The sequence below is a fragment of the Populus nigra genome, chromosome 11 (genome assembly GCF_951802175.1).
Source record: "Populus nigra chromosome 11, ddPopNigr1.1, whole genome shotgun sequence".
Taxonomy (NCBI): Eukaryota; Viridiplantae; Streptophyta; class Magnoliopsida; order Malpighiales; family Salicaceae; genus Populus; species Populus nigra.
The window spans coordinates 3,148,175-3,171,476 of NC_084862.1; the positions used below are offsets into that span (position 1 = coordinate 3,148,175).

At 35.0% G+C, this 23,302-nt stretch overlaps 1 protein-coding gene and 1 long non-coding RNA gene across 3 annotated transcripts; both read left to right on the forward strand.

The window, feature by feature from the left end:
• The first annotated feature begins 7,799 nt into the window (after positions 1-7,799).
• Positions 7,800-11,706, forward strand: LOC133667918 (sucrose transport protein SUC8-like). Its single transcript, XM_062087629.1, has 4 exons — positions 7,800-9,401; positions 10,280-10,343; positions 10,453-10,496; positions 11,296-11,706. Exons 1-4 carry the CDS (start codon positions 8,082-8,084, stop codon positions 11,473-11,475), a joined length of 1,608 nt encoding a protein of 535 aa, XP_061943613.1. The 5' UTR covers positions 7,800-8,081; the 3' UTR covers positions 11,476-11,706.
• A 3,085-nt stretch (positions 11,707-14,791) lies between these two features.
• Positions 14,792-21,888, forward strand: LOC133706190 (uncharacterized). 2 transcript variants are annotated; one of them, XR_009844466.1, is made up of 4 exons: positions 14,792-15,670; positions 16,269-16,366; positions 16,461-16,546; positions 21,695-21,888. It is a non-coding gene; the product is annotated as an uncharacterized LOC133706190 (long non-coding RNA). The 2 variants fall into 2 exon arrangements; XR_009844465.1 differs by lacking the exon at positions 14,792-15,670 and having other exon boundaries at positions 15,983-16,366.
• The last annotated feature ends 1,414 nt before the right edge of the window (positions 21,889-23,302 follow it).

Sequence of the window (23,302 nt, forward strand, 5' to 3'; positions counted from 1 at the left end):
TGATTCTCTTGCCCATGATTCTCTTACCTTGTTTTTCTATTAGCCAGCCATTCTTTCTTTTGGCCATAGCCATCAGAGGACATGGAAAGAAGGTTTCTTTTAACATACTAACACGGCAACACAATCTTCAAGACGTGTGATTATTTGGTCTCTACCTGAATAGGCTGTCATTAACACTTCTGTGGTATTCATCTGACTACTATGACATGAAACTTTGCTAAAGCACCTGTGAAAGATGCTAAAATCCATTAATAGTGTATTTGTGAGTGGCTGCGTGGTGTATTTGAGAGTGGCTGCGTGGTTGCTTTTCAAATGTTTGTTTTTTTATTTTAAAAAACATCAAATTCACGTTTGGTATCCTTTGATGGAGTGCCACAATTTGTCTTGATTGTGAACGAGGAATACAAGCATTAGGGCATAAGGCGTGAGCTGGATGAACTGCTTTTATTGTCATGGTTTTGGCATCGAGTTCAGGTTTTATTCCCCCGACATACTGTATGATCGCCATGCAACAAAAGCAGGAAGCTAGAGAGGTCATTCTTTTAAACTTTGAAAGTACAGTATCCGTTGATTTCCTACGAAGCTGGCAGTTCTTGAAGAGATGATGTATTCATGATCAGAAAGGTCGGCCTTCTATTTCATCATCATCACTCCTTACTACATGATCCAACGTGGGAGGCGCAGGTCAAAGTCAAACAAATTCGGTTGTGGTAACTACCGTCATGGCCCAATCATTTCTCGCCAAGTCAACTAGGGCGGTCCAAAACCCGCAAATATATCCATAACCACTGACCTTGACAGGCCCCGTCCGCCCACTCTTGCTCTCTACGATACCTTTCTGCTATACACTGCTGCTGTAAATTTTCCATCTACAAAACTTTTTCTTACCAATGTTCATATATAGCTAGGAATGAACTCGTGACATCTTAATAGATCTCGAGAGATCAAAAAAGGAATAAAATATTGTTAAGAGTGATTTAAAATATAGTAATAAAATCCAGCAGGTTGATTTAAGATCTTGACCGACTTTTATATAAGTAAAAATCGAAGTTATATTCGTCAAATCAATCTGGAACTCAATGACATGACGTAATTAATAAAGTGCTGCTGTTTTCTTTTAGGAATAGAAATCCCGACCTTTCCTTTTCCTCTCCTATTCTTCCTTTGTTCTTTCCTTAGTTCTTAAGCCATTAATATTTGTGAGAAGTTTTTTTTGAAAAACTAGTCCAATTTTGCTCCCTCTGTTCTTCATTACATGTTATTTCTTCTTCTTCATTTTAGTTGTATCAATCTAACTTCCTATTTAAAAGATGCTTAGAGGTTTAATAGTTTTAAGTTTGAATCCTATTATTATTAATATGATGGTTATTGAAAACTTATATGATCGTTAATTTTAGAGTCCGTGAGATTAGTTGAGATATACGTAAATTAACCTAAATACCAACATTAATAAAAAAAACAAAAAAAGAAAAGAAGGATGCTTAAGATTATGTGGTGACAAATTTTACATCATTTTCCTAGTTTTATACGCCCCCCTCTCCCCACACGAGCACCAGATACATCAAACTTCTACATCACACTAGCACTAGATACATCAACCTCAGCACTTGAGGGTTTGACCTAGTGGTCTTAGTGAGGAATATATATATATAACTTCTACTAGAATCTGAATTTCTATGATGAATCACCACGTAGATTTTATTTTGACAAATTCACTTACCTTGTGAGCTCAAATTTCCTCCTGCATCATTTTCTAATTTCGAAAAGAGGATGGGGGAGGGGATCATAAAATCTTAATATTGTAGTTTTCCATACTTTGGACACAAAATAGCTCAATACGTTCCTTGTATTAAAGTGAAGGTGTTGACAATAATAATACATCTATTTATGTTGTATTGATTTTTAATATGTTTTTTCATCAAATTTAAATTATAATATTATGAAATCTTAGACTTTTTAGTAATAAGAATGTTATTTATGATTAATGGAATATATCTATTAAAATATAGAATTTGAAACTGTAGCTTGTCTAGTTGTTTTTTTTTTTATCAAATTGTGCTAAAGTATTTGTCAATTAATTGCTTTTGTTAGTATATTATTCTTCTATTTTTATTTTTGTTATAAACTTTTTATCAAAGTGGGTGAGTAAAAGGGATTTGCATTATCTTTTTCTTTTTTGGACTTATACATGAGGGAATATTATAGTAATTTGTAGTAGAATTTCTTTTTTATTTTTTCGAGTTGACTTGAACTAATTCACGTGACGTGAAATCTGAATTCTTACTTAGATTAGGTTTAATAACTGTAATTTAGAAGTTGATTTGCTGAAGTTGTGGCTTTTAATTTGATTGTTATATTGGTCTTGCTTTTCTAAGTTTTGGATTACATGATGAGGGGAAGTAGGGCTTTGGTGAATTGCACTTTCACATCTATATATTCGGCACCCATAAATAGTAATTTAAGACCTTTCAATGCTATTCTTATCCTATTTAAAAGTAGGGGTGTGCATTGAGCGGATTAGATATAGGACATTTAAATATATATTCGCATGGATTAGATATATCAAATGATTATTTTTTTAAAAAAATAAAAAATAATAAAAATACATATTAAATACTTGCAATACCCATTTTCTTCATTACTTTTTAAGAGAGAAGCAAAGACCAGGTGTTGCTGGGCGTGACGAATTAGATCAATCCATTTAGTTTTTTTTTATTTTTTTTTACAAGTGGAATGGAAGATTAGAGTTTAAATTTCAAAACTTTATTTTTCAACTTATTTTAATCCAAAAACATGCACAAAACATACGCTACATGCATAGTTAATTATACTTCATTTTCTGGATTTTTTTTTTATTCATTGCAAGAAGCAAAGGATAGGAGACAGCAGGGTCCCTATCCCCGTCAGTTGATGAGTGCATTGACATATAGACTTAGATTCAGATTCCACACTATGCTGCATCAAATCAAACTCCATCTCATTGCACAATCAGCAATACATTAATAGTGTTGAAATTCAAGTTTCTTAGGCTCTAATCAATACATGACATAGTTCAAGAAATTAATCGTTAGTTTAATTGGGAATTCTAATCATATATTATAATAATTAATTGCTGTCAAAAGCAGCACAAATATGTTCCCCTCCTATATGTACACGAAGAAAAGGAAAAAAGAAAAGAAAAAAGAGAGGCATAATGAAAATATTCTCCCACATAAAAACTTCATTTGTAATGAAGTGGAGGAGGAATATTAAACCCTGATGTATCATCACTTCGATCAAAGTTAATTAAAAAACATTAATTAATTATTATCCTGATAATTAAATTTGTCATTAATTGATCATTTATTCTGAGGGTGATTATCATCAGTACCCAAATTAAAAAAAAAAAGCCCTAAGAATTAAAAAAATAATTAATGTTCTTGTAAGTCGTCACCATATTCAGCACTACATAACAACACATCCATCGAAGGTCCACAAGTAAATATCAAAGAAATTAATCAAAATATATACACACGTAGTTAGTCAACTATGGTATATAGCTTGCATAAACAGTACCAATTTGTCTTCACCTTTGAAGAATGTTGGTCAGAATCATCAAAAGAAAAGGAGAATGTGGGCTACATGGAATAATTTTTTTTTATATACAATATTCTTGCTGAAGAACATTATTGAAGGGAAATCTCTCCCACTCGAGCACCTCGTGGCATGAAACTATATATAAATAGCATGGGCGCATGGAGAGATTTGGTTTTGTAGGGTCTAATTAAGATGGTTACATTTCTTTTTTTTTTGCCATTATTAAACTATAGCCAGCACGTGTGCTGTAAATCTATTTGTTCTAGAATGTATCTAGATCATTAACCCGTGCTATTTGCAAGTCGGATTAATATTTTTTAACATAAAAAATATTAAGATATTAGTAAGTTTTTTTAGTAAAAAAAAATTAAATCGTATGAGGGTTGACTTGATGTTATTTGATTGACTTAGCAAGTCTTAAAGCAACCTGAACGGCCCATAACAATATAGTTTGACTCAAATTTCTTTTTAAGATGACATTTTTTTTAACATTAAGATAACAACATATTAGATTGACTTGGATCAACCCGAGTTAACATGTCAAACCCGTAATCTAAGTTATGAGATTATGATAATCCATATAAAACAAATCAAAATAAATTATAAAGTTTAAGTTTCAATCAATCCAATGTTGAAGGATGAAATAAAAATTAAAAAATCAATTAAAAAAGAACATAAGAAAGCAACCCAGGTTAACCTGTCAAACTTGCGACTCGGGTCATAAGATCAAGATAAACCTATAGAAAGAAAATCGAAACAAATTACAAAATTCAATTCTCAATCAGTATAATATTAAAGGATGAGAAAAAAAATTAAAAAATTAAAAAATAACCCAAGTCAATCCACCAAATCCATAACCCGGGTTATGAGACTAAGAAAACCTTATAAAAAAACAAAAAAAACAACCTAATTTAATACGGATTAACTCGCCAAATCCATGACTCTAGCAATGAGACTACGATAACCCTATAAAGAGAAAATAAAAAAATTTTTATGAAGGTCAATTCTCAATTGATCATGTTAGATCCAATGTTGAACGATGAAATTTATAAAAAAATTTAATTTAAAGATGATACAAAAAATGAGTCAAGTCAATATGGGTTAACCCGTTAAGCACTATTCTTGGGGCCAAAATAATATTATAAAAATCAAACCGAAATAAATCATAAAATTCAATTCTCAATCAAACATAATATTAAATGATAAAATTTGAAAAAAAATCAATTAAAAAAACTGAGTAAACTGGATTAACTTACCAAACCCGCAACATGGGTCATGAGATGAGAACAATCCTATAAAAAGCAAATCCAATGTTGAAGAATATGAGACCAATATAACTTTTAAAAAAAAATTAAAAAAATAACCTGATTTAACCATGATTAGAATACCAAAACTCGCGACTTAGATCATGAGACCTAGATATCCCCATAAAAAAATCAAAATAAATTATGAAACTCAATTTCCAACCGATTCAATAGTGAATAATAAAATTAGAAAATAAAATTAATTAAAAAAAACACAAAAAAGCAACTTGAGTTAACTCGGGTTAACTCGTTAAGCACTATTCCGGGGTCATGAAACTAAATTAACCTAATAGAAAAAAAATAGAACAATTATGAAGCATAATTTCTAACTAATTCAATATTAAAGGATAACATTGGAAAAAAAGTTAAATAAAGAAAAAAAAACCTAGCTAACCGGGTTAACCCGTTAAACTCGTGATCTGTATCATGAGAGTGAAATAAACAAATAAAAAAAATCTAATATTCAAGGACAAAATAAAAATAATAATTAAAAAAATAAAAAATAAAATAAAAACAAAAGTATTATTCATTGCTACAGTACTTTAAAATTTTAATGTATTGTTAATGTTTTAATGTGCTGTTAATGTTAATTAATTAATTAACAATAATGGGTAACAATGTAGCATGTGTGTAGAACTAGTAACACATTTTCCAAAAAGTGGGCACGAGTCAAGAACCAATAAGAAGCAAGTGACTCTCTCTCTCTCTCTCTCTCTTATCCGTAACGGACGTTGAATTTCTTGCTCGCAAGTCAATGAGATTTCTGACCACTTTCTCTCTCCACTTTGAATTGCTGCAATTACAGTCTTCGGGGTGCGAAACTCTCATACAAACTGGATAATCTCAAACAATTTCACCATGCTAGATCTCATCAGCATCGTCATCCATGTGCGCGCGCGCGCGCGCACACACACACTCGATGATTCTTCGTAATCCTCTACCTGCCTAACTCCATGGACAAGAGAGATATTCATCCATTTACATCGATCAGTGTTTCTCCATATTCGTTAATTTTGGTGTTGAATGAGCTCAACAAATGGATCAAAACCCTTTAATTGATTCATTTACGTCTTGGGAAATTGATTTTAAGTGTAATGGGAATAAAGCAACCCTTGTGGATAAGGCATCTGGATGCTCATATTATTGCATTAATTCGTCCCACTCTACATTACCTTGGAGGAAGCTGGAGAACTACGCATGAGAGTACTGTTGTTTACTTTGCATATTATCATACAAAACTTTGCTTCCTTCAAATCAAGTTCAGCAGGAAGAATATATTTCCCATTTAAGCCTGTCTATCATCCGTTGGATATAGTCTTTGCTTAGTCAAGTCTACTTCCTTAATCCCAAATTAATTTCCCTTAATCATTAGCAAGAGCATACTTGTATAAATATTAGTATCATATATTAATTTTAGGTTGAAAAGGTTTTTTAACATAGTATGATAGTTTTCACGATTAAATAATCACGAGTTCGAATCTTATTATCTCTATTTATTAAAATTAAATAGAAGGTGGTGTAGTTTTATGCAAGTTTTAAACTCAAAAAAATTTCACTTGAAAAAATATGTTAGAGAATTATATAAATTATATTCTAAAATTTTATTTAATAATTTAAATTTTTAAATTTAAATGATTTTTTTACATCTTAGCTTCAAAATGGAATATCATGTTTGATTTGCTGCGGTGTTGTAATGCACATAACGACGTATAAGAAACAGACAGGACGAATTAGCGAGGCTATCTTGCTCTGATTCTTCACTTCTACCTAGGATTTGTCATGTTCTACATTGGACACTTGGACCCTGGATATTGAATCTTACACCCCAAATATATGAATGAAGAAATTAAATCGAAGAAAGTTGTAAAAATAACCAAATTCAAAACAACTGTATGAACATTGAACAACACCCGTGTCAGATATGGATCCTCAAATCCGAGCAAGAGGCAAAACGTTCAAGGTATACTATATGAACAAGAATGCGTGCGATTATTATAAAATTATATAGAAAACAACCAAAAAATATTACATGATCATATGTTATGTTGCGTTTAAATTTTTAAATTGAAATAATTTTTTAATATGAAAATAAAATCTGAATAATTAAGTGATCACGAGTTCGAATTTCATTATTTGTATTTATTAAAATTACTTAATTTTAAACAATAAAAATATTAATAGGAGATTAATGAATTGAATGAAGCAGATATATTACCTAAATCGTGATATGATTTTGAATTATACCAACTCTTCTTATGGATATACATGAAAGTTGAAGCGAACAGGGTTTTTTTTAGATCTGTGATGCTGTCCATTTTACCAAACTTTGAAAGCTAAACATAATCAAGATGCTGAAATATGTTTTTTTCTTAATTATTACACTTAGGATTAAAATTGCACCTAACTATTTGGTGAACGAGACAGTCGACATACATAGTACTGTGCTAATTTTTTTAATTAACTCAAAAAATTAATTTCTAAATTAATTTATTAGAAATGTTAATAAATAGGAATTAGCAACCCCAGAAGCAAAATATCTTGAATAAAGAACAGACGTAGCTTGATAATTATAATTTAGAAATGGCAATATATATATATATATATATATATATATATATATATATATATATATATATATATATATATATAGAGAGAGAGAGAGAGAGAGAGAGAGAGAGAGATCTGATGCAAATGCTTTTGTAATCTGTTTAACGGCGAAAGCTTAATATAGTGCTGCTGTACACGTGTCTCCAAAAATAGGATTCCTCATGCATGTTCTTCCATATATCCTTACGAAAAAAGACAATAAATGACTGAAAGTCTATGGAAGAAAATGTGAATTAATGAGCAAATGACAGAAACAGAAAATTAGCAATGACTAAACCCTAATAAGGTAAAGAGAATTTAATGGCAGCAACACACTTGGCACCAAAGAATCTGCACTGTACAGTCACATACAGAACTGAGACTGGAGAAGACACGATCTTAAACGGATAAGACCATATTAATTTACCCACTCAAACTCTTCGTGCAAGTTGCCACAAGCACTCTTGAAATCACCCCTTCCTCCCCCTCTACCCCTCACTTTCTCACCTTATAAATTCCCATGCAAACCCACTTCCCTTTTCATCTTCAAAACACAATCTCAAAAACCGCTTGTTGTAAAACCAAGAAATATTTGAGAGTGAGTGAGCTAGCAATATGGAGAGTGGAGTTAGAAAAGAAGACAAATCCCCTTCCTTCTCTCTCAATCTTCAACAACAACAACAACTGCCCTCCTCAGTAAAACCTGGCCCGTTAAGAAAGATCATACTGGTTGCATCAATAGCAGCTGGGATTCAATTTGGTTGGGCACTACAGCTCTCTTTGTTAACCCCATATGTGCAACTTTTAGGCATTCCTCACACATGGGCAGCTTTCATTTGGCTCTGTGGGCCGATTTCTGGTATGTTAGTCCAGCCAGTAGTTGGCTACCACAGTGACCGCTGCACATCTCGTTTTGGCCGTCGCCGACCATTTATCGCGGCGGGGGCTGCTTTCGTCACCATTGCCGTTTTTCTCATTGGCTATGCCGCTGACATTGGCCACCTTTCTGGTGATTCCCTAACCAAAACAGCTAAACCACGAGCCATTGCTGTGTTTGTTGTAGGGTTTTGGATTCTTGATGTTGCTAATAACATGCTTCAAGGTCCATGTAGGGCATTTCTTGCTGATCTTTCAGGGACGAATCAGAAGAAGACACGTACATCCAATGCTTTCTTCTCTTTCTTTATGGCTGTTGGCAATGTTCTTGGCTATGCAGCTGGGTCTTACACTCACTTATACAAACTTTTTCCATTTTCAAGAACCAAAGCTTGTGATGTCTACTGTGCAAACCTCAAATCTTGCTTCTTTATCTCTATTGCCTTGCTTTTAACGTTAACAATTCTAGCTCTCTCTTACGTACGTGAAAAACCCTGGTCGCCGGAGGGAAGTCCCGGTGAAGGCGGTGACGAGGAGGAGGAAGAGGAGGCGATTGGAGAAGCCAAAGAGTCGGTGCCAATGCCCTTTTTTGGGGAAATATTTGCTGCTTTGAAGAACTTGCAAAGACCGATGTGGATCCTACTTTTGGTGACGTGTCTAAATTGGGTTGCTTGGTTCCCTTTCCTGTTGTTTGATACTGATTGGATGGGGAGAGAGGTTTACGGTGGTGATTCAAGTGGAAATGCTGATCAACTCAAGATGTATGATCGCGGGGTCCGTGCAGGTGCATTGGGGTTGATGCTTAACTCGGTGGTTTTGGGAGTTACTTCGCTTGGTGTGGAGGCTTTGGCTCGTGGGGTTGGAGGGGTTAAGAGGCTGTGGGGGATTGTGAATTTTGTCTTGGCTATTTGTTTGGCTATGACTATTTTGATAACCAAATTGGCTCAGTCCAACAGAAGGTACACCACCGTGAATGGAGGAACCCACCTCTTGACGCCGCCGCCTGGTATCAAGGCTGGTGCTTTAGCCCTTTTTGCCGTTATGGGCATACCTCAAGCTGTAAGTTTTTGTTGGGCTAGCTTTAATTTCTTTTCAAGTATTGTTTCGTGAGTAAACTTGACATTATGAATTGAAATTTCAACATAAATTTGACTTAAAAATTAGTTAATTCAATTTCCATATAATACTTACACTTTGATTTTTTTTTTTAAATTTGTTGTCATATAATTTTTAACAAACTGATTGCTACATGAAAGGTGTTTTAATATATTTTTTAATTTTAATTTTAATTTTTTCATAATATGTTCATTTTGAATTTGAAATACTGTAATCACAGTTTTATAGTATAACTAGATAAGATAAGATAAATAGGTTGATCATATTATCAGAGACATAAAGGAGAGGACAGTGGACAACACTCCCTATGACTGCAAGTGTGTAAAATCTTCAAAGTCTCTAGGAACCTGTACCTGCGTGGAGCCACGTTGTTTACAAATGGCTAGTTTTTGAGTTTTGATTCCTTTCAATGGCCCTCCAATGCATGGGCAGCAAACATAAACTGCCCTCGTCTGAGTTTCTTCTTGAATGTGTTTGTTTGGCTGGATTAGGCAGATTATGATGTTACCCAGCAACACTTAATTAATGAAAAGCCAAAGATTATCAATATTTTATTAGGGGCATGGATTTAGTGAAACGTCCAAATTAATGGAAATATATCCAATATTAATGTGAGTCAGTGTGCATTTAATGAAAATTGTGGTAGCTACCGCTGAGATTGTTGTTGGAAAAGCTGCAACTGCTGTTTTAATGGAACTTGAAGAACATATCTTTAATTCTTTGAAAAACATTAATTTGATCATAGTAATCTTAAGTTATTAATTAGTAAAACAAGACTCGAAGATTTTCATGATTAACCAACGATGGCTAATGTTTTGCAGATAACTTACAGCATCCCTTTTGCTCTGGCATCAATCTTTTCTAACACCTCTGGTGCTGGCCAAGGTAAATTTTTAAATTCCAACCCTTTTTAAAGAAAATGAAAGCAGTACTTTTGGTGATTCGTAAAGTACCGTCCTAAACTGTTAATTCCCTTGTTCCAAATTTATTATAGGGCTTTCTCTGGGAGTTCTCAATCTGTCAATAGTTATACCACAGGTCAGTGCTTCATGCTGTTAATGCATACTGCTGTTATAAATTCACCCCTAGTGATTGTTTTTCCAAGCATAATGCCTCTACAAGTTTATGCCATATATTTATTTGATGATGGTTTCTTGGAGTGCATTCAAATTGGATTCATCTTGAGCCCTGGCCTTGTAAGTCCTTCAGCACTGGACAATGCCACAGTAGTGATCTGTTGGCTTGAACATAAAAGGAAAACAGTATTCCACAAGTATTATGCTTCTTTAATTAGATAAAGAAATCGTAGTCTGACAACTATGACCTATCTTTTTATGTAATGGTTTATTGGAATGTATGGAATGCCGCATCTAGACATGTTAGTATGGGCTACAATGTCTGCTATTGAATTGTTGAACAAGTCCACAAACACTTCTCCACTAAAAGCACTCAAGGGCAAGCATTATATTGGTTTCGAAGTATGGGTGTAATGCTGGCTTATGAAATTATTGGAAAGGTTGGAAAGGTTGCATAAACTTTTTCCAGACAGAACAAGGTTACATCTTTGTTCTTCTCTGACTCATGATATTCTGTGAACCCCAAGAATGATAGACTGACACTTCAATTATGCGATACCGTGCACCAAAATACAGAACATGAAGAAGAGAAGAAAAGAATCTTATTCAAATCATGGAAAGGAAAAAGAAGAAAAAACAAAGGGGATATAATATGTTGATGGAAAGGAAAAAAAAGAAAAAAGAAAGGGGATATAATATGTTGATTTAGAGATGCTAAAGGATGATTTAACTCAATTACTGGTTTAATTATATTTTTGCAGATGTTGGTGTCTGTAGCAAGTGGACCTTGGGATGCCCTTTTTGGAGGAGGTAATCCACCAGCTTTTGTAGTAGGAGCTGTTGCAGCCGCAGTTAGTGGAATATTGGCATTCACCATGCTTCCATCTCCACCTCCTGACATCCCCTCAAACAAAATGGCTGTCACTGCTGCATTCCATTGACTTGCAAAAATGTAATAATAGCAGTCTGCCTTTTCTTTTTAACTTCTAAAGACCGGTGCCTGGTCTATAATGGGTCCTTTTTTTTTTGGAGATGTATCAAAGGCCAAAATGGCCAAGTGTTTGTCGTCATAGCTTAATCAAATGGGCCACAAATGGCCATTTGAGAGTCATGTCCATATGGCTGTGCGAACATGCTTGTCTAAGTGAAATATACAGTCATGGTTTATCCTATTCCCAGCTCTAATTATCTAATAACAATATCGTAGGGAAAACTTCATTTCCAAAGTTTTGTTCTGGCGTACTTATTTTTATTATTTATTTGGCGTACTTATTTTGTCGAAAACATGTACTGCTAACATAGGACAGACACATCCAGGGGGAAGCTCTGTACCATATCCAACATCTAGGCAATATTTTTTTCAGTCTACTGTGGTGTTGATGAATATTTATAACCTGTGATCGTGCTTTGAGTTCTGTTGGAACTTAAACCATGAATTTTATAACCTTTTTCCTTTCCTTTCCTTTTTCTTTCCTTTCGTTCTTCTTTTTTATTGGGGTTTGGGGGAGGGGGGCCTGTCAGCTGAACTGCTTAGTTTTTGTCTGATCAGCTTTTTGCAAAATGATGTTGCCATCATAAGAACTTGAAGAATGATTCGAAATGCTGGCATTTGAAAGATTTTGCAAGCACACTTTGAATTCATATCCATTGATGCTTCTCTTTTTCCACTTTTAAAATCTGTTCTCCCGTCTAATTTTTGTACTCATATTCCTGCCACTTAGTGCTTGCAGCCCTTATCATCTCGATTTGGGTTGATCGTATTTCACACTTTCATGTTGTTGTTTTGTTAATTGGAATTTGTCTGCTGAGATATACACACATGAGTAGCTTATATACAAGGATGGATCTATAAAAACCACAATCCAATAACACAAGCTTTTGGATTGAAAGTGGTGCCCATTAATGTACATTAGCCCTTGTGTGCGCAGGCCTGTGAAGGGACTCGCAGACTCCCCGGTGTGGATTAACTTGTTTGATGTGGAAACAGGGTTGGCTTGAAAATGATTATGTACTCCTGGAAAACATTTCATGTACCTAAATGTGATGAGTAGATGGGCAAACCCTTGTAGTCTTTTAAGGATCTTGGCTGATGATTCGAAAACTATGTCAAGAAACCAAGACTCCAAACCTGAATGCCTGAATCAGTATAAGCCTAAAAGATCTGATGGAGAGACTTTTCATTCATGGTGACGTTGAAATATTCTGGGAACTTATTGCAGCAAACTTTCCAGTGTGCACAGAAACTTGCTGCTGTTGCTGGTCTCTCCACCACAAATGAATCAAACGACTGGACTTCATCCAACACTAACATTCACTTATTAGTTATATTGCTTTCTGTTTTCAAAGTTTGTCTTCTCTCAAACAGAGTTACATGCAGGACAAGCAGAAACAGTGCTGATAGAGCCAGGACTCAATGCTTTAAAGCATTGAGCAGTACCCCTTTATCCTTCTAAATGCTTTACCAGCCTATCAGAAACTTGATATGTTAGTTTTGTGCTGTTGAAGCTTGATGGACTATGTTCAAGTATAGAGACATGGATGCATGCCGCATATTTTCGTATGCATGATTCTTGCATGCTTGTGTGTGTGTGTGAATATTCACGTGTCTGAAGTAGGACAATAATGGATCTCTTATTTGTTTTGAATTTTAGTATCTGAAGAATCTTGCCTTCAACATGGCTAAACATGGATGGAATGTTGTTGTCGGCAACCACTGAGGAGTAGGCGGTGTTTCAATTACTGCAAGTTTCTTCTCTCTTTTTTGCTGAATACTTGTGTAGAGCTGAGAAAGATGAAATATAATGTGGGATTAATATTGGTTTACTTGACAGTCGAAACTAGTTGCTATATAATCATCTTATACTTGTTGTTTTCTCAGAAATGAATTCTGTGTTGACAGCAATTACTTGCCGACTGTGATGTTTTTCTGCCTCACATATCAATTGCATTGGCCGATTATTTGCCTAAAACTATGACCATGAGCATTATTGTCTCCAAATTATTGCCGTTTTGGACATTCGTAGATGAAGTTACTTCATCTTTAATTTATCTTCTGTCAAATAAAGCTATCAAGACAAAATGTAAAGTTCCTGGTAAAAGCCTTGAACTTCTTAAGGGTCACATATATATCATGTGCTTCTATCCCTTTAGATTTTAAACATGTACTTTACATTGGAGCGCCAACAAGAAGTCAATAATATAGAACCACTGCATACGGTTGAAATTCTGTCTAAAAAGAAGCAATCTACTGGGAAAATATGGTCAGATCACATGACAACATTTTTGTGTGTTGTCTCTTGTACATGCATTCCTGCTTGCCTCCTTTTTAGCTTGCTGAAAGTTGTTTGGGCTACCATTGGTTATTCTTGCTGCTATATCCTTCCTTTCACTTTAAGTTAAGAGTGTCAGAGATTTGATTCGAGTGGTATTCTACTATGGGAATTAGAAGAATTTCCTCAAGGAATGAGATACAAGAGCCTTTGAAGGATTGAATTTATACTAACAGAGTATTTTGGCACTGTTTATAATTGGAGAAATCTGAATTCCTTGAATATCAGAGTACAAATTCTACAATATAAGGTCGTTTCTAAATTCAAATCATAATCATCAAAATTGAGATTTACTGACAAGATTAATGGTAACAAGAAAAAGAAATGCAGTTCCTCGGTTTCTACTGTCCATTCAAAGTTATCTGGATCTTCTGGTTACTTTCTGTTGTTTTCAAATCTTGTGTCACTGTAGCTAAGATGGCTCTTCTGTGCTTATTTTGTTATTCTGTAGGTCATCTGAATCTGAAAAATGCCACTTTGGTGGCCTTGAATATAGCATCCAGGTTCATGAATTTAGTACTTGGTTGCCAAATATTTGCAGTCTCAATTCTGCTTTAGATTTGTTCAACTGCGTTTTCATTGCCAAGTCAATCATTGGAGTGAAATCTGCTTATCATTTTGGTACGTTAATTTTCTTCCATGCAAGAAAAGCTGGAAAGAGATCCATTTTACCAGTAATCTGGACTAAGTTACTGTTTAGATTGCTTGCTATACCATGGAAGCAAAGAGCAGCCTTTTACTATGTAAAAGAATCAAAATTAGCATATCTGATTTCATACGCAACAAGCTTCCCTTTTACTTTTTTGTATTCTGTATGGTCAAGGATATCGCATTTCATCGTCGCTTTTAATTAATTTGGTTGTTGAACCATGGCCATTGAACAGCTTGATGTTCAGTCCTCGTGTGTTGTTATTAGTTATTTGTTTTCAGGCGAAATATCCTGGGGAAGATGGAGAGAGGACTCCTGCTGCAGGGGCTACAGCGGTTTGCAATCCGAGTAGCTATTTTGGTTAGTGTTTTTGCTGAATAAAGTAAAAATTCAAGTGATTTAATTTTTCAAGTGGAACTAATATCACGAGGGCTGAAGTTTCTTGTCGTCAGCTGGTAATTTAGTTTCCAATTCCGAAAGGAAAATGGCTATGCCAAACTTGGAAGAAGTACTTGTCATGTGGCTTCTGATACCTTTCACCTTTACCTCTCCTTAATTTTTCGCATACGCAGCATTTCACTCCTTCTCAACCAATGTTATGCTGCACAAAAAATCCATCCTGTTTCCTGTAGCAATCAAGGGCAGATTTTGCTCTGGAATAGTTGAAAGGCTTGCAGGAAGACATTCTTTCTTTTATTTCTATTCGCAGCACAGCAAGATAGCTTCAGGAAAAAAAAACATTTCACTTCTAATCTTGTTCTCAACTGCTCTATGTTGATAAAATATTATTCTGTTGTGTATTCTTTTGCCCTTCATTCTGATGTCTTTCCTCCTTGTCCTTTTATTATTTATGGACCAAACCAATGCTCTAGCAGGTGGGATTTCAAAGGCTAAGGATTCATCAAGCTTTATCTTTGGTGTTCTTTTGGCATTAAAATTTGGTTTTGTTTCATCCTACTAATTGTATAACTGTATGTCAATATTGTATGTTTCTATATCAAAATCAATAAAGCTTAACTAAAACTTGTGCTTTTGAAATCTGAAGATTCTGATAGATTATTTTGGTATTATGAAATCTAGAGTCCATGTGAGCTCAGTTGTCAAGGGGATGATGAGATTACATAAATGCCTGAAATGTGAAGAACAAAAGACGAAGAGGTAAGAACAGGGAAGCACTTGAAATGTCAGCACAAAACAATTGCATGAAATGTCAACAAATCTAAAAGAGGATAACTAATGAGATATCATCAAATAGTATGGATCTAACATTGCAACCAAATTCACATGGTTTTCTAGAGGTCGATATCATTAGTATAAAATGCCCCACTTGCCTAGTTTGGTGGTCTTACTAGAGTATCAGATAGAGCTTTCTGTGCTTATATTCCTTGGTGAAAGATCAGCATAAGAGCCATTTGACATAGTGATTTCTTGATCTAATTATCATATTTTGCATCTTAGAGTGTAGCTTTCATGTTATTAACATGTTTTACTTTGTTCTTCATTTTCTACAGCTAAAGAATTATTTCTTCTGCATAACCTGAAAGCCGATAAATTTGAAAATAGCAGAAGTTTTCGCTTTAATATGGCATTTACATCATAAATTTGTGTATAATATTTCTCCTAATGCTTTCTGGGATCATTACAAGTATGCAACCTGCCTTACTGGAAAATTTGAGGTGTCAGTAACTGACATTTGCATCTCTTCCTTCTCACTCGCTTGTCTTCTAAGCATCCAAAAGTATCATATATTTTTCAGACTACCATGTTGGGGAATGTATCGGTGCCACGACTATGCATTAGTGCTCTGGATGATCCAATCTGCACTGGAGAAACCATTCAATGGGATGAATGCAGGTGGATCCTCTTCTATGATACTGAAATAAATTGTGTCCTTAACAACCCACTTTCGTGTTATTCTGAGATTTGAATTCTCTTTTGACCATTTCAGAGAGCAAACCCAAACACTGTGTTGGCTACACCACAGCATGGAGGGCATCTAGCATTCTTTGAAGGATTAGCGGCAACCAGCTATTGGTACTTCTTACTGTTGAAGTTTGGTACCTAAGCTAGAACAGATTACTTAGCAGTAATCTACTGCATGATTATCTAGTTGTTAGCTGAGATTACTATCTAGATTAGGATATGTTTTTAATTCTTTTGTTAAGTTTATCTAGGATTAAACTAACTTGTAAACATCTCCTTAAAATAAAGGAGAAGTTGGCTGGTACGTTTCTAGAGTTTGTTTTTTCTTTATAATTCTGTTTTCTTTTCCTATAAATAAAAGGGCATGGGATGGCAGTAACCAATAACTCAATTCTGCTCTTTGTTCTTTATACTTAACTACCAAGTTCTGTGTTCTTGCTGTTTTAGTTCTTTCCATCGTGGACTTAGTTCTTTGTTCTTTTCTCTTTTATCAGCAAACATAAGGTTGTTCTTTATATTACTACAATTGGTATCAGAGCATCCTTAGGATCTTTGAAGGGTTTTTTGTGAGTGAGAAACACGAGAGTACAGTGAGGATAAATCAAAGTTTTACTTTGAGGGTTGGTGAGTGAAAAACACGAGAGAATAAAGTGAGTTTTTTTTTAAATGGATTCTGCAAGCTTTTCACCAAAAACACCATTGTTTACGGGACAGAATTTTGGTGTGTGGGCTGTAAAAATGGAAACCTATCTCAAAGCTCTTGATTTATGGGAGATAGTGGAAAGTGATAGGCAACCTACTCCTTTAGGTAACAATCCCACAATTGCACAGATGAAGTTCTTTAATGAAGAAAAGGCAAAGAGATTCAAAGCTCTTTCTTGTCTTCATAGTGCTGTAAGTGAAGACATCTTCACAAGGATCATGGCATGCAAATCTGCCAAGGAAACATGGGATAAATTAAAAGCAGAGTTCCATGGTGATGAGAAGTCAAGAAGGATGCAGATTCTGAATCTGAGAAGACAATTCGAAGGTCTGAAGATGAAAGAAAATGAGAGCATCAAAGATTTCTCTTCTCAAATTTCAAAACTTGTGAATCAAGTAAGACTTTTGGGAGAAGATTTTCCAGACTCTAGAATTGTAGAGAAAGTCCTAGTGAGTCTGCCAGAAAAGTTTGAACATAAAATCTGTTCTTTAGAAGATTCTAAAGATTTTTCTGAAATTAGCTTGCAAGAACTGGTAAATGCATTGCAAGCTGTGGAGCAAAGGCAAGCATATAGACAAGAAGGATCAAGTGAAGGAGCTCTTGTAGCAGTTTACAAGGATAAGAGTCGGGCTAAGAACAATTCCAGAAATAATCAAGAAGGAAAAAGAGAAAAAGGAAGGAACTGGAAATCTGCTAACTGGCAACAGAACATCAATAACAGCTTCATGAGGGGGAAAGAGAAGAAAGAGCATTTTCCTGCTTGCAAATACTGTCAGAAAACTAATCATCTTGAAGCATGGTGTTGGCTCAAGAATGCTCAATGCCGAAACTGCAAGCAATTTGAGCACATCCAAAGATTTTGCAAAAATAAAACAGAAGCTGGACAACAAGCTCAAGTAGCTGATTGTTCAGAAGTCAAAGAAGATCTTTTATTCATGGTCACAATTCAGGACATGTGTAATTCAGCAGAGCAAAAGGACTCATCATGGCTCATTGATAGCGGCTGCACTAACCATATGACAGCAGACTTAAGCTTATTCAAAGACTTAGATAAAAGCTACCTATCTAAAGTCAGAATTGGCAATGGAGACTTTGTGAAGGTTGAAGGAAAAGGAGCAATTGCAGTAGAAACACTGTCAGGTACAAAAATTCTTAAAAATGTTCTTTATGTGCCTAAGATCAACCAAAATTTAGTTAGTGTGGGTCAATTGATTGAATCTGGCTATTCAATAGTCTTTAATGATGGAGTGTGTGACATTAAAGATAAAAATGGAGTACTTTTACTTTCTGCAAAAATGATGAACCGAAGTTTTAATGTTAACTGGAAGGAAGTATGTTTAAGTGCCAATACCTATGAGAACAATGATTCTGTTCTTTGGCACAAAAGGCTGGGACACTTCAACTATGCAACTCTAAAAAGAATGGCTGACCAGCAGATGACTCACGGGTTACCAGATATTCAAGAACAGCAAATTATTTGTGAAGCTTGTCAGTTGGGAAAGCAAACCAGAACTGTGTTTCCTGACAATGCATATAGGGCAGTGTCAAAACTTCAGCTTGTACACACAGATGTGTGTGGACCTATGCACAATGAATCATTAAATGGTTCAAAGTATTTTCTTCTATTTATTGATGACTTTAGCAGGTACTGCTGGGTTTACTTTCTAAAATCCAAAGCTGATGTGTTTGCTGAGTTTGTTAAGTTCAAGGCAGCAGTTGAACTAGAAACAGGAAACAAATTGAAGATATTGAGATCTGACAATGGAGGAGAGTATACCTCTCGACAATTTGAAGCATACCTTGCTAAAGAAGGGATTAAACACCAGCTGACTATTCCCTACACACCACAGCAGAATGGTGTAAGTGAAAGAAGAAACCGAACATTGATGGAGATGGCAAGATGTTTGTTATATGAGAAGAAGCTGCCATTGAATTTCTGGGCAGAAGCAGTAAACACAGCATCATATCTTATAAACCGAATGGCTTCAAGAGTTTTAGCAGATAAAACTCCTTATGAACTCTGGTATGGTTTTAAACCTAGTATTGATCATTTAAAGGTGTTTGGTAGTATTTGTTATGTTCTGAAACCTGAAGTTGGAAGAAGAAAACTTGATCAAAAGGCTGATATAGGGATCTTTATAGGCTATAGTACAACATCTAAGGCTTATAAAATTTATGATATGAATTTTAACAAAGTTGTGGTTGCTAGAAATGTCAAAGTTGTAGAAAATGCTACTTGGGATTGGAAAAATTCATCAGGTGAAGGATCAAAACAGATACAACAAATTGAGTGGGATGCTGTAGAGAATATTGATGATCAACCAGTAAAGGGGACAAGATCTCTATCAGATATCTATAGCAGGTGCAATGTAGCTGAGGCAGAACCTGTAGATGTTGAAGAAGCTATGAATTCTCAAGTTTGGATAGCGGCAATGAAGGAGGAGCTTGCAATGATTGACAAAAATCAAACATGGATGCTAGTTGACAGACCACCTCATAAGAAGGTAATTGGAGTGAAATGGATTTTCAAAACAAAATTAAATGCAGATGGTAAGATCAACAAGCATAAAGCCAGACTTGTAGTGAAAAGATATTCACAAGAGGCAGGGATCGACTTCACAGAAACTTTTGCTCCAGTTTCCAGACATGAAACAATGAAGCTCTTGCTTGCTCTAGCAGCACAAAACGGTTGGTATATATTTCAATTGGATGTTAAATCTGCATTTTTGAATGGTGTGCTAAAAGAAGAGATTTATGTTGAGCAACCTGCTGGTTTTGAAAAATCAAATTCAACAAACAAAGTTTATTTACTGAAGAAGGCATTGTATGGATTGAAACAAGCTCCTAGAGCTTGGTATAGCAGGTTGGATAATCATCTTTTAAGCCTGGGATTTAACAGGAGCATGAATGAGGTAACTTTATATGTGAAGCATGCTGATGGACATAAACTCATTGTATCAGTTTATGTTGATGATTTGCTAATCACAGGGGACAAGGAGCAGCTAGTAGAGGAATTCAAAACCAATATGAAAGAGATGTTTGAGATGAATGAACTTGGTTTGTTGACATATTTTTTAGGAATGGAAGTAACTCAGTCTGATCAAGGTTACTTTCTTTGTCAAAAATGTTTTTCCTTGAAAATACTGGACAATTTTGCAATGAGCAAATGCAAGCCAGTAAGCACACCTATGATACAGGGGCAGAAGCTAATGAAAGAAGATGGATCTCCAAAAGCTGATGGGAAAGTCTACAGGAGTCTAATTGGGAGTTTGCTATATTTAACAGCCACACGTCCTGACATTCAATTTGCTGTGAATTATCTTTCCAGGTTCATGCAAGAGCCAAGTCAAAACCACTTTGTAGCAGCTAAGAGAGTATTAAGATATTTGAGAGGGACTGCAGGTTTTGGCATACATTTTGTGAAGTCCAGCTCAATCAATCTTGTTGGATTTTCAGACAGTGACTGGGGAGGAAGTGATGAAGGAATGATGAGTACTTCAGGCTACTGTTTTGCTGTGGGAAAGAGTGTGTTTTGCTGGAATTCAAAGAAACAATCGGTGGTGGCACATTCTACAGCAGAGGCTGAATATATAGCTGCTTATGTAGCAGCAAAACAACTTATATGGCTGAGGAAGATGCTAAGTGACTTAGATTGCAATCAACAAAATCCCACAACATTGTTTTGTGACAACACATCAGCTATAGCCATTTCTAAAAATTCTGTTTTTCATGATAGAACCAAGCACATGAAAATCAAATATCATGCAATCAGGCAGTTTCAGCAAGAAGGAGAACTGGAACTATGCTACTACACTTCTGAAGATCAACTAGCATATTTTTTCACCAAACCGTTGGCTAAAACCAGGTTTGAAGATCTGAGGACAAGAATTGGAATGACTAGCTTTGAAACCAAGGAGGAGTGTTGAAGTTTGGTACCTAAGCTAGAACAGATTACTTAGCAGTAATCTACTGCATGATTATCTAGTTGTTAGCTGAGATTACTATCTAGATTAGGATATGTTTTTAATTCTTTTGTTAAGTTTATCTAGGATTAAACTAACTTGTAAACATCTCCTTAAAATAAAGGAGAAGTTGGCTGGTACGTTTCTAGAGTTTGTTTTTTCTTTATAATTCTGTTTTCTTTTCCTATAAATAAAAGGGCATGGGATGGCAGTAACCAATAACTCAATTCTGCTCTTTGTTCTTTATACTTAAATACCAAGTTCTGTGTTCTTGCTGTTTTAGTTCTTTCCATCGTGGACTTAGTTCTTTGTTCTTTTCTCTTTTATCAGCAAACATAAGGTTGTTCTTTATATTACTACACTTACCTTTCTGATAGTAGAACACTAGTCTCTAATCAATTCAACACTCAGATGATGTTATGACTATAAATGTATGTAATAGTTCATCTTCCTCGATTTACAAGTCTTGTCCTGATTTGGAGATGTCATTCTTTGGGGTAGACAGATGGATAGACCTTATATTTTAATGGGATTAGCTGTGGCGTTTCCTTAACTTTCCTCTGGTAACCCCCCCAAATCTCTTCTAATTCGCAGGTGGTCAAGGGCTGTAGATGAATTTCTTGGTGTTCTACACTCTAGTCCATACATGCATTACAGAAGGTGAACTTTCTGTTAATTACTCCTACTCTTCTCATCAAACTGATAACAAATTATTATCAGATATGCGTTGGTGAATGTAAATCGTTGTTTTCGGACCTTGTCTAATTGTGGAAGGATATGATCTTCAAGGTTTTGTTCTCTTTTCTCCACTTTAATCAACATGCTAATGTTTCTGGAGGTAACGTTGTTTTCCTGTAAGAAAATTCTTAAATCAGATTTTGCGACAGAAACGCATATCAATGTGGTTTCTCGCTTTCATTGCCATTAGAACAAAGTGGCCACTGCTAGGATCAGCCCTTAATCTTATCTTTAGAAAGAAAGAGGTCAAGAAAAGTCATGCCCGCAGCTTAACTGGTCTGCAAAAATGTTCTTCAATAACTTTGTTTCTTCTTTTTTCTTGATTATAGGCTAACGAGAAGTATTTCACTTGTACATATTATAATTTAGAGAAAAATCCAACTTGTATTAACATATAATTTAATAATATTAATTCAAGATAATTAAGGAAATAGAGATATCTGTGTTTTGTCTTTATTCCTTCTATATTTTCAGTTCTTTATTCATACATTAAATGCTAACAACTACTTTTTAATAAATCCATCAACGATTATATATATATATATAAAGGTCTTCTAAAATGTCTGTCATTACCTGCCGAACTGCACTATAGCAAAAGAAAAAGAAAATCATGTGTCTCAATCTCTGAACTTAATTATTGCCGCCAATTTGGATAACCTCTAAGAGGAGATCGGGGTGTGTGTGTATGAAGTTTCAGACGGCATACAAGGTGACATTTTTTTTCCTGACCTTTGCTGGTCGATAGGCTTAGATTACGCCACCGTGTGGGGCATATTTTGGTGTTTGCACTTGAAAATCAACACCATCTTTTATCAAAATTCTAAAAACTTCACTGTTCTTCGAGAGGAAGTTTTTGAGTTAATTTGGATAACCTCTAAGAGGAGATCGGTGTGTGTGTGTGTGTATGAAGTTTCAGACGGCATACAAGGTGACCTTTTTTTTCCTGACCTTTGCTGGTCGATAGGCTTAGATTACGCCACCATGTGGGGCATATTTTGGTGTTTGCACTTGAAAATCAACACCATCTTTTATCAAAATTCTAAAAACTTCACTGTTCTTCGAGAGGACGTTTTTGAGTTAATTTGGTGCATTCTCATTGAGGTTAGGCAATGATTAGATCACGGTCTTTTTCGAAGTGACATAGTTTTACGGGGACATTAAATAAAGTACTTATCAAATTCTAAATTTGAAGGCGCCATTAATACCCTCCGGTGGCTGAACGGTGCCATATCTCTCTTCCGTCCCTATATATGTTAGTTTTTAAGAGCAAAAGGGTGTCCTCTGGCTAGGAATTAGTGCTTGTGAATCCATGTGTGTGTGCATGAAATAACGACTCATGCCGATATCTCACAAAAAAACATGAATATCGGCCGCTGCCATGATTCTGAGGACAAAGGGTTTTTGGTAAGAAATGACCTCCATCATCATTAGGAAGCTATCATTTCAACTTTTTTTAAAATCAAA